Source organism: Nicotiana sylvestris, chromosome 1, assembly GCF_000393655.2.
Source record: "Nicotiana sylvestris chromosome 1, ASM39365v2, whole genome shotgun sequence".
In the NCBI taxonomy this organism is placed as follows: Eukaryota; Viridiplantae; Streptophyta; class Magnoliopsida; order Solanales; family Solanaceae; genus Nicotiana; species Nicotiana sylvestris.
This window is the reverse complement of record NC_091057.1, coordinates 110,905,143-110,920,176: the sequence shown is the minus strand read 5'-3', so window position 1 is coordinate 110,920,176 and position 15,034 is coordinate 110,905,143. Positions and strand designations below refer to the sequence as shown.

Genomic DNA, 15,034 nt, shown 5'->3' with positions numbered 1-15,034 from the left:
AGGAATAATTATGGATTTTGTACTGCTAAAATAGACAATAAATTGATTTTAAAATCTTTAAAAATTAGGAAAAAAATACCAAAACTCTTGGGCATGCTTATATATGCATGTACATGAGATTTTGAAAGTATTTTGCATATAAAAATACATAGGAAAAAATTGGGTATCAACAACATGGTCAGTATTAATTGGCCTTCAAAATAGGCGAACAGTCGCCGCTTGCTCTATATATGTACTTGCTTTCTTCTTATTTGAGGATTCCGCTACTTTTGAGTGACTATCGCTTTTATAGAGCCCTTATTCTACCATTTCAACTCAAATCTCTCGCCCAAGTCTTCATTTTCCTTTTCTTATTTTACCATATCCATGGCTGCTACGTCCAAATCTGTTCATCAAGAAGAGGAGAGTTCCGCTTCTGATTCACGCTCGGTTGGTGGTACACCGCCGATGTCCGATGAGCTAACTTCGAGGTGCTTTGTCTCGAGGAGGGACTTTATGTTAGAGAGACCTCCCAATGTTTAGGGCCATTAGGAGCATGCATCGAGGGTCGTCTCATCAATAGGGGAGAAACACCTCGAGGCAGTCAGGAAAGACTACGGATGGGGAGAAAGGGCGGTACTGCAGATGCCTTCCTCGGAAGAGAGTATCATGGCCATACCGAGGGGTTTTTGAATGTATACACGTACCTATTTACACTAGGCCCTCTCGATAGGGTTATGCTCGAGTTTTGTAGGAGATTTCAGGTTACCCTGACACAGGTTCACCTATCATTTTGGAGGATAATGTTGATGATAAGGTACTTTGCAGATAAAGCCGGGCTCGAGTTCACCCTCGGACATCTTATCAGATTGTACTAGCCCTTGTATTACCGAGGCTTGATTACTCTACGATGTTGATCCACTCAGCCCTTTATTGCCAGTAATGAAGAAGACGGGGATCGAGGGTGGATGAGTCGAGTTATCTGAGTGCGGACCGTCGATATTATCCCCGTAGAGTTCCTGCCATTTCTTGAGAAATGGAATTTCACATGTAAGTGGTATACTTGTGTTTTCATTGTTTTGTTCATGGTGGAGGCAGACTTCATTAAAGATGTCTTCCTTTCCTTCTCTATAGTGATCCCATGGTTGCCATACAAGGTCCCTGACCTGGAAAATTGGACTCGGAAACTGGCAGCTTGCTCAACTTATGATGAGCATAAGTGGCGAGATCTGTCCAAAGGTAGATGAGAGGCCAAATACCACGGTACGTGGTGGCCCATTTTCTTCGAAAGGTACTTTCTTTTATGTGTATTAACTCCATCACCGCAGGTATTGGAGAATTTTCTGAGATGAGACCGTGCCCCCTCGGAGAGGAGGAAGGATTGTCGGCTTCGGGGCCGAGGAATGATAATAAATGGAAGGAATCTTCAAATGATGAAGATGCTCATAGCAAGGCAAGCCCTGCCCGGAGGCTCAAAGGAGATGTATCGGTCGAGCTTGCAACACTTGAGGCTTCTAGCCTCGGAATAATGGCTCCTCCTTTGCTGTTGTCTTCTTTTCCCGTCGAAGGTGCTTCGAGGGATACATGTGTTCTGTCGTCGTCCTCATCTCCTGTCGAAGGTACTTCGAGGGATACGGGTTTTTTACTGCCGTTTTCATATCCTATCGAAGGTACTTTGAGGGATGTTCGAGACCATGGGTCACCTAAATCAAGCAAGGTCTCGAGTGACCATGTCCCCATCGAGATCGGTTCAACTAGGGCTGGTGAGACCAAGCTAGTAGATGCAGGCTCAACCTTTGAGGAGGCTCAGCGGCTTTGTTCTACGGTGAGCTTTGGTTGACTTTGTTGGTTTTATGATTTTACATTCTCGTTTTCTCATCGAGCTTCTTTTTCATAGGCCTTTGACAAGCTCAAGTCTGAGCTGCTCTGCTATGAAGCCAGGTTGAGGAAAGACTTGGATGGGGAGAAATCCCTTAGGCTTCTTTGTGATAAAAGGGGAAAAGAATTGAGTCACCTTCGGTATGAGGCGAATCGAAGCTGAACTACGAAAGCCACCTCGAGAAACAGGTAACCTTTGCTCCGAGGGAATGAATGCTTCTTCTTCTATCCTTAGAGATTAATATTTTGATACTTCAGTTGCAGAGCAAGACAGAAGATCTGGAACGCCTTTGGGGCGAGGTTGGCCAGGCCAAGTATGAGTGCAACAAGCTAAAGGCTCAGATAGATGCCCATATTGCGGCCAAGAAGAATGCTTTGGCCAAGGCTTCTGCCCTCAAGGTACAGCTCCAGAACGCCCGTAAAAATATCTTGATCCAGACAAGCAGGATTGCAAGGCTCGAGTCTAACCTTTTGGAGATGAAAGCGAGGTCGTGGATGCCCAAGCTGAAGCCGAAGAGATTCGGGATAAAACTGACAGGAAAATGGCCATCTATTTAAAACACGCTGTTGATGCTCGAGCTAAGTTAAGAGGGGCTTCCGATCGGGAAGGCAGAAGCAATGAGTATGACCGGTGTAAATCCCGGAGGGAAACCCTTGAGGAAATCCATGCCAGGGGCTTCGATCTCTCAGAAGAGATTGAGCAGGCCAAGGCGGATGAATATGATGCCAAGTTCCTCGTATCTGATGCCGAAGATAATGAGGGAGAGGCCAACGAGGCCGCAATCCCCAAGGAGAAAGTAGAATAGGCTATTCTTTTCTGATTCTGTGTATAAGGATATTAGAGAGCATTGCATTATTTCACACATACATATATAAGGAAGCCTTTTGGTTTCATTTTTCATGCATTTCCCTTTGCTTGTGTGTGTCTTTCTTTGTCTTGTATTTCAACGTTTGTCAATAATTATCCAGATGAATTAGCCTTCGAGTAAAAGCCCTTAGGCTTACAGATCGGCCCTGAGGCTTGTTATGCTGGCCCGTAGGCTCTAGCGCATTCGGTCGGTACGACCTCTACTTTGGGCTGGCGATAATGGCTCTTACGTATTAGGTCAGTACGACCTTTAATTCAAGTTGGCGATAGTGGCTCTTATGCATTGGGCCATTACGACCTTTCATTTAAGCTAGCGACAGTGGCTCTTACGCGTTGGCTCGGTACGACCCTTAATTTAAGCTAGCGGTAGTGGCTCTTACGTGTTGGGTAGATATGATCTCTAATGTAGGCTTTATTTTTCCCTTGTTAAAGGCCTTTTGAAGTTTGATGTTCGCCCGACTCTTCGATGGTTCGATAAGAACCTCGATTGTGAGTAGTTATGTAGCGACAAATGAGCACCTCGGAAGGTTTCGCTCGATGGCTGAATTGTTTCAAAGCCTATTGTTTGGAGCTGATATGATCGAAGCTGTTTTTCTTATGCTGGGAGTAGCCTGATCAACTGGTTCTTTTCGATGTATTTCGAAGTAATTAAAGGCTTGTGATTTTATGGTGACGGTCGGGAGTCCCGAGTTGCATTAGTTTGGCCGGAGCCTTGTGACCGGAGTCATTGTGTTTGGTCGTAGCCTTTTAGTCCCTTAGTGAAGTAGCTTCGGTGTCTATATCGAGGGTATGCCTTTTTAGGGGTCTTACAAGTTCGAATATATAGCCTTGACTTTTAGATCGAGACTATGCCTTTTGTAAGGTCTTATAAATTTGAGCATGCCTTGCTTGAGGTCTTACAGATAGGTTACTTAGTATAAGTATAAATCATGCCTAGCTTGAGTTCTTAATGATTTGGGCATGCCCGAAGGTCTTATAGCATTGAAGATGCCTCATGGAGGACTTACGTTGTTGATAATGCTTCATGGAGGTCTTATATTGTTGATAAAGCCTCATGGAGATCTTACATTTTTAGGCATCTCCAGATGTAGGGCTTTCGAGTTCAAGGTTTCCCGCTTGGGGTCTTATGGCCTCGAGTTTTTGATAGTTCGATGGGGCAGCAGTCCCTGAGACATCGAGAGTTCTTGGCTCTAGAGCGGTTTTTTGACGTTGCCTTATTGAGGGCTTTCGAGCTCGAGGTTTCTCGCTTGGGGTCTTATGGCTTCGAACTTTTGATGTCAGTTCCCGAGAGTTTGGGAATTTTCTGGCCCTAGGGCCGTTACTTGTAAAAATAGCAATCTTCGCTCGGAGCGCAAAGAGTTCTGACGGTAAAAGTCAAAATGTACTCCTTGATTACTTGGCACAAATATTACATAGTTTTCGCCATTGAGGGTTTAATTGTTCTATTATGGACACGGTTCTTTCGATCGTTTGGCCCGATACATCATTTTTCTATTGAGACCCTCTTTGGCTTGTCTTGATTTCTTCAGGGAGATGACCTCCCGAGGGGATGCCCCCCAGTATTCGAGGTTGATTGAAGAGAAGCCTCAAATACTTGTTGAGTTCTCCTTAGGTAGCATATAGATGTTTCCTCGTTAAAAACCTTGCTAGTAAAACCCTTCTCAGGATAAAATCTGATAGAAGGAAAAGAGTGCAACGCATGCTTTAAAACCTAAGGTTTTCAAGCTGGAAGGTACTTCGATTCTTCTAACTGGACGCCTTCACACAGGTTAGTGTAAGATGTAAATAAAAAAAGGGGGTGGTTATACCTTAGTTGTGATGGCATTTCGAGCCTTGACATGCTTCCACTACTTGCTCTGGGGATGCGGTACAGTCCCTTATTTGTTCACTCGGGTGCAATCGAGGATATAGCTTGTGATCGCTACTTCGTTGTTTGTTTATCTTTTGGCTCCTTTGATGCTGAAGGTGCTGATACTGGTGCCACGTCATGCACCGCGAACATCTCCCTTACTGCATACTGTTCCCCATATACCATTTTTATTCCATCCTTTGTTGGAAATTTCATCATTTGATGAAGGGTTGATGGTACTGCTCTCATGCAGTGTATCCATGGCCTTTCGAGCAAGGCATTGTATCTCATGTCCCCTTCGATGACATGAAACTTGGCACTTTGGGTTGTTCCGACCATGTTGACTGGGAGGGTGATTACCCCTTCAGTTATCTCGCTCGCCATGTTGAATCCGTTGAGGACTCGAGAGGTGGGCACGATATGGTCGAGTAGTCCGAGCTGCTCCAGCACTCTTGACCTGATAATGTTGGCCAAGCTACCTGGATCTACAAGTACACGTTTAATTTAAAATGTATTCACAAGAAAAGAAATTACCATTGCGTCGTTATGAGGCTGAGATAGGGTCTCGATGTCCTCGTCGCTGAATGTGAGAGCATCCTCGGGTATGTAACCTCGAGTTTGCTCTTCCTTGATGATGTATATTTTTGTTCTTTTGATAGTGGGTTCCTGTGGGATGTCAACTTCCCCCATAATCATGTGGATGACATGTTGTGGTTCTTCTGTCTCATTTTTCCTATTCGCCTCTCTTTCCTGGAATTGATTTTTGGTTCGGTCACTAAGGAACTCTCGGAGGTGCCCTTTGTTGATTATTCGGGCTACTTCTTCTCGGAGTTGTCTGCAATCTTCGGTTCTATGACCGTGTGTGCTGTGGAATTCGCACACTAGGTTAGGGTTCCTCTGCGACGGATCTGATTGTACGGGCCTTGGCCACCTGGTGTCTTTGATTTTACCTATGGCTGATACAATGTCCGAAACATCGACGTTGAAGTTGAACTCAGATAATCGGGGTGCCTCAGTCGACCCTGTATATCTGTCGAAACTAGCTCTATTTACGAGTCCCCCAGGATTTTGACCTCGATCTATCCTTCGGTCGTTTCGAGGTATATTACGCCTTGGGGCATTTCTTCGGTCTTCAGTGTATGGTTGGTACCTTTCTTTATTTGATTTTGGATCCTTTGCTAGGAGCCTTTTAGGATATACTGAGCTCGATGGGGCTCCCAGTTGGTCATCCTCGACCCTAATCTTTGACTGATATCGGTTGTGTACATCCGACCAAGTCACGACGAGATATTCAACCAAGTTCTACTTCAGTTGCTTCGAAGCTACCGAGCTTCGTTCATTCAAACCTTGGGTGAAAACCTGCACTGCCCAGTCGTCGGAGACTGGTGGTAATTCCATACGCTCCATTTGAAAGCGAGATACAAACTCCCACAACATCTCATTTTCTCTCTGTTTGATTTTGAAGATGTCAGACTTTTTTGTAGCGACCTTGATGGCACCGGCATGTGCCTTTATAAAAGAATTTGCTAGCATGGCGAATGAGTCTATCGAATTTGGGGATAAGTTGTGATACCACATCATGGCCTCTTTCGAAAGTGTTTCCCCGAATTTCTTCAATAGGACGGATTCAGATTCGTCGTCCTTCAGGTCATTTCCCTTTGTGGCACAAGTGTAGGCGGTGATGTGCTCGTTGAGATCCGAGGTTCCGTTGTACTTCGGGAGATCAACCATTCTGAATTTCTTCGGGATGGGCTTTGGAGCCGCACTTGATGGGAATGGCTTTTGTATGAATTTCTTTGAATCGACACCCTTCAGGATTGGGGGTGCGCCCGGGATCTGATCGACCCTTGAATTGTAGGTCTCCACCTTTTTATCATTAGCTTCTATCTTCTTATCGCCCGATTCAATCCTCTTTACGAGATCCTCGAGCATCTTCATAATAGCGGGGTCGGTTGCTGACCCGTTGTTGCTCGATCTTTTAGGCACTTGTTCGGCTTGATGGGCCATTTTCAGTGCTGCTATGCTTGGGGTTTTTGGGTGGCTTTGTAGTTGAGCAATTGCCAACTGTTGTGCCTGTAAGATTTCAAAATTGACGTGAAGTCTAACTTCTTATTTCCCCCGAGCTGGGGTTTTCTGAGCTTCTTGTTGATTTTCTTGGCTTATACTCCTGTTAGTGTGGGAGCTTATATCGACATGTTGGGCATTGCGTTAGACCACATCTACGGGAATTGGTTCTGGTGCATCCTTAGGGTTTCGTGGTGGTACACCGATACCTGGAATAGCTACACCATTCTCCCCATGGTCTTCCAGACCGTTGTTTTCATGTGCGTTCACTGAGTTAGACATTTTGACCTGAAATCAAAGATTCTTGGGCAAGAAAAATTGTAAAGAATAACTTGCGTTATTTAGTAAACCAGCACAAAAAGAATCACTATTATTTTTATCCCCACGGTAGGCGCCAAACTGTTTACCCCAAAAATGGTAATTACAATTAGATTTGATTTATTTTTATGCTAGTTGTTAGGCAATAAATGCTAAGTGGGAGTCAAGAAAATGAGATAAGAGCTTGAGAATAGTATGTTGTGCAAATCGAGTGGTCGAGAGTTGGGGTCTCGAGCCGGACTATACGGAGCCTCGGGGCCGAGCTAAGAGTGAGGCTGTGGATAGCCGATGAAGGACTAGCGACTCCAAGAGCTTTAATGAGGGCTCTTTATGATCAATGATGTGTAATAAATAAAGAACAATCAATGAAATACAATAAATGTATGCAATGTAGTAAATACGAGCAATAAAATCAAGGGAGAATATTTTTAAGTTAGGGAGAAGAGAATGTTCATGTTCTTGTATTAAATATCATGTGTGCAAAAAATAATAAGGGTTCCCTTTATATATGAGATGGAATCCTAACATAGTATATATACATTTATTACAAAGATATGCGGCTGGTACAACCATTTAATGCCACGGTACGGGCTTGTACTATTCTTATGGACTTGGTCAGCTCTAACCACTGGCCTTGGGAATCTCCCACTTGTTCATCATAACCACCGATTTGTATTGCCCCGAGGTCGAGCTGTGCCTCGAGCCTTCTGGTTCATCAAACCTCGAGTTGTGCCTCGAGCCTTCTGGCAACGATCTATGGAATGCCATGATAACCCCAAAATCGGACTCTCCGATTTCAGCTGTATACATATATTATTTATGTGGTTTTGGCAAGGAAGATGATTCGTCAAGGTTGTGATGCCTATATTTCTCATACAGTCGATACACGATTGGGGAGCCCAAGTTTTAAGGACATACCAACCGTGTGCGCCTTTCCTGATGTATTTACTAATGATCTTACTAGGTTGACTCTAGAAAGGGAGATTGAATTTCCTATAGAGCTTGTCCCTAGAACTACTCCTATTTCTATCGTTCCTTATAGAATGGCTCCAGCTGAACTAAAAGAGTTGAAGGCTCAATGGCAAGAACTTCTTGAGAAAGGTTTTATCCGTCCTAATATTTCACCATGGGGAGCTCCTGTTTTATTTGTGAAAAAGAAATATGGCACTCTTAGGCTTTGCATTGATTACTGATAGATGAACAAGGTAACAATCAAGAACAAATAGCCACTGCCTAGAATGGATGACTTGTTTGACCAACTGAAGGGTGCTAGCTTATTCTCAAAAATTGACTTCAAGTCTAGATATTATCAGGTGCGAGTGAGGAGCAAGATGTTCCTAAAACTGCTTTTAGGACCAGGTATGACCATTATGAATTTTTGATAATGCCATTTCGTTTGACAAATGCTCCTACTGCATTTACGAATCTAATGAACCATGTATTCAAGCCTTACCTTGATCAATTTGTGGTGTTCTTTGTTAATGACATTTTAGTCTATTCCAAGAATAGAGAAGATCATGATAAGCATCTCCGAATTGTCATGCAAATTCTGAAGGAGAGGCAACTCTATGCGTAGCTTTCCAAATGTGAATTTTGGCTGAGTGAAGTGGCTTTTTTGGGGCGTATTGTATCTGCTGAAGGCGTGAAGGTTAATCCTAGAATTTCAAGCTATTGTTTATTGGAAACCCCCTAAAACTCCAACCGGGATCAGAAGTTTCTTGGGTTTAGCAGGATACTATAGGAGGTTCGTGAAGGGCTTCTCTCTTATAGCTTCTCCTTTGACCAAATTTTTGGGGAAAGACGCCAAGTTTGTGTGGGATGACAAGTGTCAAGAGAGTTTTGAAAAGCTCAAATCCTTGTTGACACAAGCTCCAATACTTTCTTTGCCAGTTGAAGGGAAATATATGTGATATACAATGATGCATCTTAATGTTGCTTGGGTTGTGTTTTGATGCAAGAAAGGAAAGTAATTTATGATGTCTCTCGAAAGTTGAAATCGCATAAGTTGAACTATCCCACTCACGATCTTGAACTTCCTGCCACTGTTTTTGCCTTAAAAATTTGGAGGCATTACTTGTACAGGGAGAAGTTTCATATATTTACTGATCACAAGAGTTTGAAGTACTTGGGTACACAAAAAGAGTTAAACTTGAGACAATGTAGATGGCTTGAACTCATCAAAGATTATATTTGCACGATTGATTATCATCCCGGTAAAGCCAATGTGGTTGCAGATGCGTTGAGTCGCAACTCCCTTTCAAGTTTAACTTTAAGTCCTTTGCCTTTTCTTTTTGAATTAAGAGTCATGAATGCTTGTCTTTCATTTAATTCTGATGGTTCTATCATTGCTAATTTGCAAGTTAACCAATCTTACTTGAGCAGGTCCAAGAAGCGCAGAAATTAGATTTGTTTCGTAAGTAGCACCCTCCCAAAGAGGTTGCTACAGGGTCAGGGAAACGACAGCGGATCTGGTAACAACAACGGGAATAATTCCTTTAAAATTGAGCTCATGCGATTTATGAGGAAAATAAACGCCCAAATGGACCAAATTCCAGGCGCACTGCCCGTGTTAAAGGGACCAGACTCAAAGAAGTACACCCAATTGCCATTCAAATAGAGCACGATACCAGAGTTAATCCCGAAGCGGTTCAAAATGCCAGACGTTCCAAAATATGATGGGACTTCAGATCCTCAGGAGCACATCACCACCTACACAATGGTTGTGAAAGGAACGACTTAGCTCTGCACGAGATTGAGTTTGTCCTACTGAAGAAGTTCGGGAAAACCATCACGAAGGGGGCCCTAACATGGTATTCACTTTTACTTGAGCACTCAATAGATTTCTTTGAGATGCTCGCGGATTCTTTCATAAAGGCTCATGCCGGGGCCAGGAAGATACAGGTCCGAAAGGCTGACATATTCAGAATTGCACAAGGAGAGTCCGAGTTGCTACAAAAGTTCGAGACTAGATTTCATAAGGAAAAGATGATGCTACTGGTCGTGCTAGATGAATGGGTAGCTGAGGTATTTAGGGGCTAAACCCGAGGAGCTCCGATGCTTCCCAAAAACTGAAAGAAAGTCTGCTCTAGTTTCAGGCAACTACATGGGCAGATGTCCACAACCGCTATGAAACAAAGATAAGAATAGAAGATGACCTGCTCGGTTTCCCTGCATCAACTAAGGACTGGGATTGAGAAAAGAATAAGTTGAATGATGATTTTGATGCAGATCGACGATCTTCTAAATGTCAATTTTTGCCCTACAAAAGGGTCGAAGAACGAGGCAGAGGTTTCCTGTCAGCAGATAGGTTCGTTATCGATAGGATAACACCGTGGCCAGAATAAAGATCATTGTAGGACAAAGAGATATCAGGCTCCCAGGATTCCACCTACCCCAGACTGTCCGAATATAATTTCAACGTTAGCATGGTGGAGCTGGTATCGACAATGAGGAACATTAAGGAAGCACGGTTCCCAAGGCCGATGAAATCCGATCCTAGTCCTAGAGATCCTAACCTATGGTGTGATTATTATGGGGCTAATGTCCACCGAATTGGGGAAAAGTCCAAGTTTGCGAGAGGAGGTGGTAATATTATTGAAAAATTGCCATCTCGGTGAGTTCTTAAGCGACCGGGCCAAAAATAACTATGGCCGCAATCGGGATAACACAGAGCCCTCGAAGATAGGAGAAGATCCTCCTCTACTAACGATCAACATGATTTTTGGAGGCAACGAGATTAATGGTGTAACCTTTTCGATAACAAAAAAAACAAAAATATCGCTGACTCATAGCAAGAGACTCATAAAAGTCACCGAGGATGATATTACCTTCACAGAGGAGGACCCCAATGGACTCATACTACCGCACTCCGGGAATTCCTAATTTCTCTTTTATGTTTTAGATTTTAAAATTAAACATATTTTAGTGGACATAGGAAATTCAACCAATATTATTCAATGGAGAGTGCTAGAGCAAGCCAAGCTAATCGAAAGCATCATTCTGGCACAAAGCTCCTCGTCGAGTTCAACTTAGCAAGTGTGACTACCCAAGTGGAGATCCTGCTGCCTACAAATACTGAAGGGGTCATGAAGACTACCTTGTTTGAAGTAGTAGACGGTAATATGGGCTACATATTATTCTTGGCAGACCATGGATATCAATATACCATCAACTTCTGAAATTCCCAAAATCCAGAGGGGATTAAATAAATAAGAAAAGATCAATCGGCAGCAAGGGAGATGAACACGATCTTGATTTCCAGCACTACATGCGGTATAGCAATTACAAGAACTGACGTCCGTTCCCGAACCAAACGAAGTCGACAAAGAAGAGGAGTCATCGGAATCTTATCAGGTACTAGAAGAAAAGGACGCAACCAAATCCACAATGGAAGAACTCGAACAAGTCACATTGTTCAAGAAGTCTTAGAGAGGAAGTTCTACTTGGGGACAAAATTAAACCCCGAGCTCAGGTTAGGATTTATAGAATTTCTTAAAATTAATGTTGATTGTTTTGCATGGTCGCATGCGGATATGACAGGTATTTTGCTAGAGATGGTCGTGTACAAGTTAATCTAGGACCCCAATAGCCCTCCAATAATGCAGAAGAAGCACCCGATTACCGAGGTCAGAAATATGTTTTTCAAAGAAAAAGTAACTCGATTGCTTGATATCGGTTCAATCCGGGAGGTAAAGTATCCCGACTGGCTGGCTAACGTAGTGGCATGCCCAAAAAACTCGTTCCTATTGCCAAATATTGATCAAATGATTAATGCAAAGGCCGCACGAGTTGATGATTTTCCTCGATGTTTATTCTGGGTACAACCAAATCAAAATGAACCCGGAGGATTAGGAAAAGACTTCGTTCATAACGAACTTTGGCACATATTGCTACAATGTGATACCTTTTGGGCTTAAAACCGCTGGATCCACTTACCAGAGGCTCGTGAACAAAATATTCGAAAAGCAAATAGGGAAAACAATGGAAATTTACATAGGTAATATGTTGGTTAAGTCTTTGAACGCATGTGACCATCTAAAACACCTCCAAGAAATCTTTGATATCCTAAGGAAGCACAACATAAAGCTTAACCTCGAAAAGTGTGCATTCATAGTCAGCTATAATAAATTTTTGGGTTTCTTGATGTCACAAAAGGGGATCGAAGTCAATTCCGATAAAGTTAAATCCATCGAGGACATTCCCGACCAGCTGACAAATGTGAAGGAAGTCCAAAGTTTAACTAAGAGGCTGGCCGCTCTAAGCAGGTTATTGCTCGTCTTTAGAAAATGCCATTATTTCTTCTCAATTTTGAAGAATAACAACAACTTTGAATGGACTTTGGAATGCCAACATACCCTAAAAGACCTGAAAAGGTACTTATCAAGCCCTCCGTTACTATCAAAACTAGAAGAAGGTGAATAATTGCTAATTTACTTAGCAGTCTCAGAGGTAGCGGTAAGTGCTATTCTAGTCCAGGAAGACGAAGCTATGCAATATCATATCTATTACGTTAACAAAATTTTAATAGGAGATAAAACTCGCTACTCGTACCTCGAAAATTGGCTTTAGCTCTCGTAGTCCTCGCTCGAAAACTTAGGCCGTATTTTCGATGCCACCCAATAGCAGTGGTGAAAACTATTCCCCTATAGAATATTTTTCACAAACCTAAATTGTCAGGTCGACTGGCCAAGTGGGCAGTTGAAATGAGTAAAATTTAACATCGAGTATAAACCCAAGACTACGATCAAATCACAAGTTTTGACCAACTTCATGGCCAATTTCAGTCCCCGACTGCTGACTTTGGCCGCTAAAGAAGCGGTGATGGTGTCAGAAATGACATCAAGAGTCTGTACCTTGTTCACGGACGGGGCTTCCAACGTGAAATGATCGGCACCCGGGGTAGTATTAATTACGCCTTCGGGAGAGACATTGAGGCGGGCCATATTAATTGTTCCCTTGGCTAACAATGAAGCCGAGTATGAGGCTTTGATTGCAGGACTTGAATTGGCCCCGGGACTAGACTCCGAGGTCATGGAAATCAAATTTTATTCTCAACTAGTGGTAAATTAGGTATACAAGATCTTCAACACCAAAGAGGAACACATGCAACAATATATTGTAAAAATTCAGACTGTGCTTGCACGGTTCAGGAAATGGTCAATCACCCACATCCCGAGAGAAGAAAGCGCAGAAGCAGACACACTGGTCAATCTAGGCTCGTCCACAAAAATGAAAGGATCATATTCCAGTACGATCATACTGCTAATGCATTCTGTATTGGATGTGGATGGTTATTATGAAGTAAATGCGATCAATTCGGTCTGGGACTGGAGAAATGAAATAATCGACTATCTTGAGTAGGAGTGGACATCGGTCGGTTCATTCGGTTAGTATAAAAGTACGATTCGGTTTATCGATTTTTGATTTTTTAATAGTAATAACCAAACCAAACCAAAGTATTTACTGTTTGGTACGATTTTTCTAGGTTCGGTTCGATTATTTTCGGTTTAGTTTTTCTGTAATTAACGGTTCAAGATTTTTATGTGTTGACTCATGACTGCTCGTTTTCTTTTCCATTATAACATTAGAATAAGCTATGATACATTAAAGATTTGGAATAATTCTTTTGGTGCCTCATTACCCATTATGCAAAAGCAGGCATCAACTAAAATCTTGCATACTAACACACATTATACGAACACACAAACCTCATGACAAAATGCAACCGAACAACAAAAAAGTAACCTTTTTTCCTCATTTTAGTTATAATGTTGAGTTGTCCTTTGGAGCTTTGTCACTTCAATTTATATAACCTGCATAATAGATTTATGTGTTTGTCCACAGTTTCATCACTCAATCATTCCATGTTTAAAATATAGGCACCATATGTTGTATTCTACTCACTTAATAAAAGTTTAGCTTTATATTAGTCTAATGCCTGCACAATTACCTGCTATCTCTCACTGCAAATGAGAAAATACCCTAGCTTTTTAAAAAATAATATCAAACATAACATTGACCCACAACTACTGATATTGCCCCATTATACAGAAGCGAGCAGCAGCTACTCTATGCCTCCACACTCCATAGTCCACTCAATGAGAACATTTAAAGATGGGAAGCTGAAACTATCAGCAGACACCCACCCCTAAATGCAGAGGCTAGACATTTCTGATTCAACATAGCAACTAGCAACTAGCAAGGCCTTTTACATTAAAGTCGAAAACAATAATATGCAAACCTAGTTTGGAAACTAGGAAAACATCAAAACAAGATCATGTAGAATTCAAGAGATAGCAAAAATAAGTCTAGAAATACCATCACCAAACAACAAAACAATGAAAAACTAATCACAACCCATACACCACAAAGCAAGTCTAGAAAAGGATACGTAAAGTCTTAAATACGAATCACTGGATGAGACATAAGACACTTCTTGATATGCTTCACTAAGTCAAAAGTGCCATTAGACTTCGGATGACAATTATAAACTCGCCCACAATGAACACACTTTGCTTTGCGAACTTCTTTATTTTCTTCAACTACCTCAAAATATTCCCAAATAGGCGATTTAGGACCACGAGGCATAGTTGAACCTGCTAAATAAGAAAAGATCACAAGTTAAATAAAATATTTTTAATTATAAATAACAAAAGGATATCATAAAACAAGCAAATCCTTAAACTTACCACTTGTTCAAACTATGCATCAACAATGCTAGTATCTCTTTCAATAATGCAAGTTTCTCTTCCACTCTTTGCCATATCTAAATATAATTTGATAAAGTGTGTCATATAAACTTACAAAGTAAATTAATTTTCACTAAAACACTCATAAAATACAAAATCTTACCAAGTTCAATTTGCTCAAGAAACTCCAAATCCTTCTTCAACCTTAATAGGAGTACCCTCATATCTAAACCAATCTTAAACACAAACAAGACTTTGCACCAACCGAGGGGTCAATGAATTCCTAAATGAATCAAGAATGCGGCCTCTAGTGCTAAAGGTACATTCCGATGCAACACTAGAAAATGGAATGGCCAATACATCACGAGCTAGCTCAGATAGAACAGAAAA

General features: G+C 41.9%; 1 protein-coding gene across 1 annotated transcript; it reads left to right on the top strand.

Annotated features, from left to right (window-relative positions):
• Window positions 1-366: 366 nt before the first annotated feature.
• LOC138873258 (uncharacterized) lies at window positions 367-2,663 on the top strand. Its single transcript, XM_070151706.1, has 6 exons — window positions 367-436; window positions 1,078-1,218; window positions 1,308-1,804; window positions 1,877-2,005; window positions 2,116-2,256; window positions 2,346-2,663. Exons 1-6 carry the CDS (start codon window positions 367-369, stop codon window positions 2,661-2,663), a joined length of 1,296 nt encoding a protein of 431 aa, XP_070007807.1.
• The last annotated feature ends 12,371 nt before the right edge of the window (window positions 2,664-15,034 follow it).

What these genes read in the sequence shown, in the direction of transcription:
- LOC138873258 (XM_070151706.1), top strand. Translation starts at nt 367, where the DNA reads ATGGCTGCTACGTCCAAATCTGTTCATCAAGAAGAGGAGAGTTCCGCT. An exon ending in TGATTCACGCTCGGTTGGTG is followed by an intron (nt 437 to 1,077) that starts GTACACCGCCGA and finishes TGGTGGAGGCAG; the next exon opens with ACTTCATTAAAGATGTCTTC. An exon ending in CTCAGCGGCTTTGTTCTACG is followed by an intron (nt 1,805 to 1,876) that starts GTGAGCTTTGGT and finishes TCTTTTTCATAG; the next exon opens with GCCTTTGACAAGCTCAAGTC.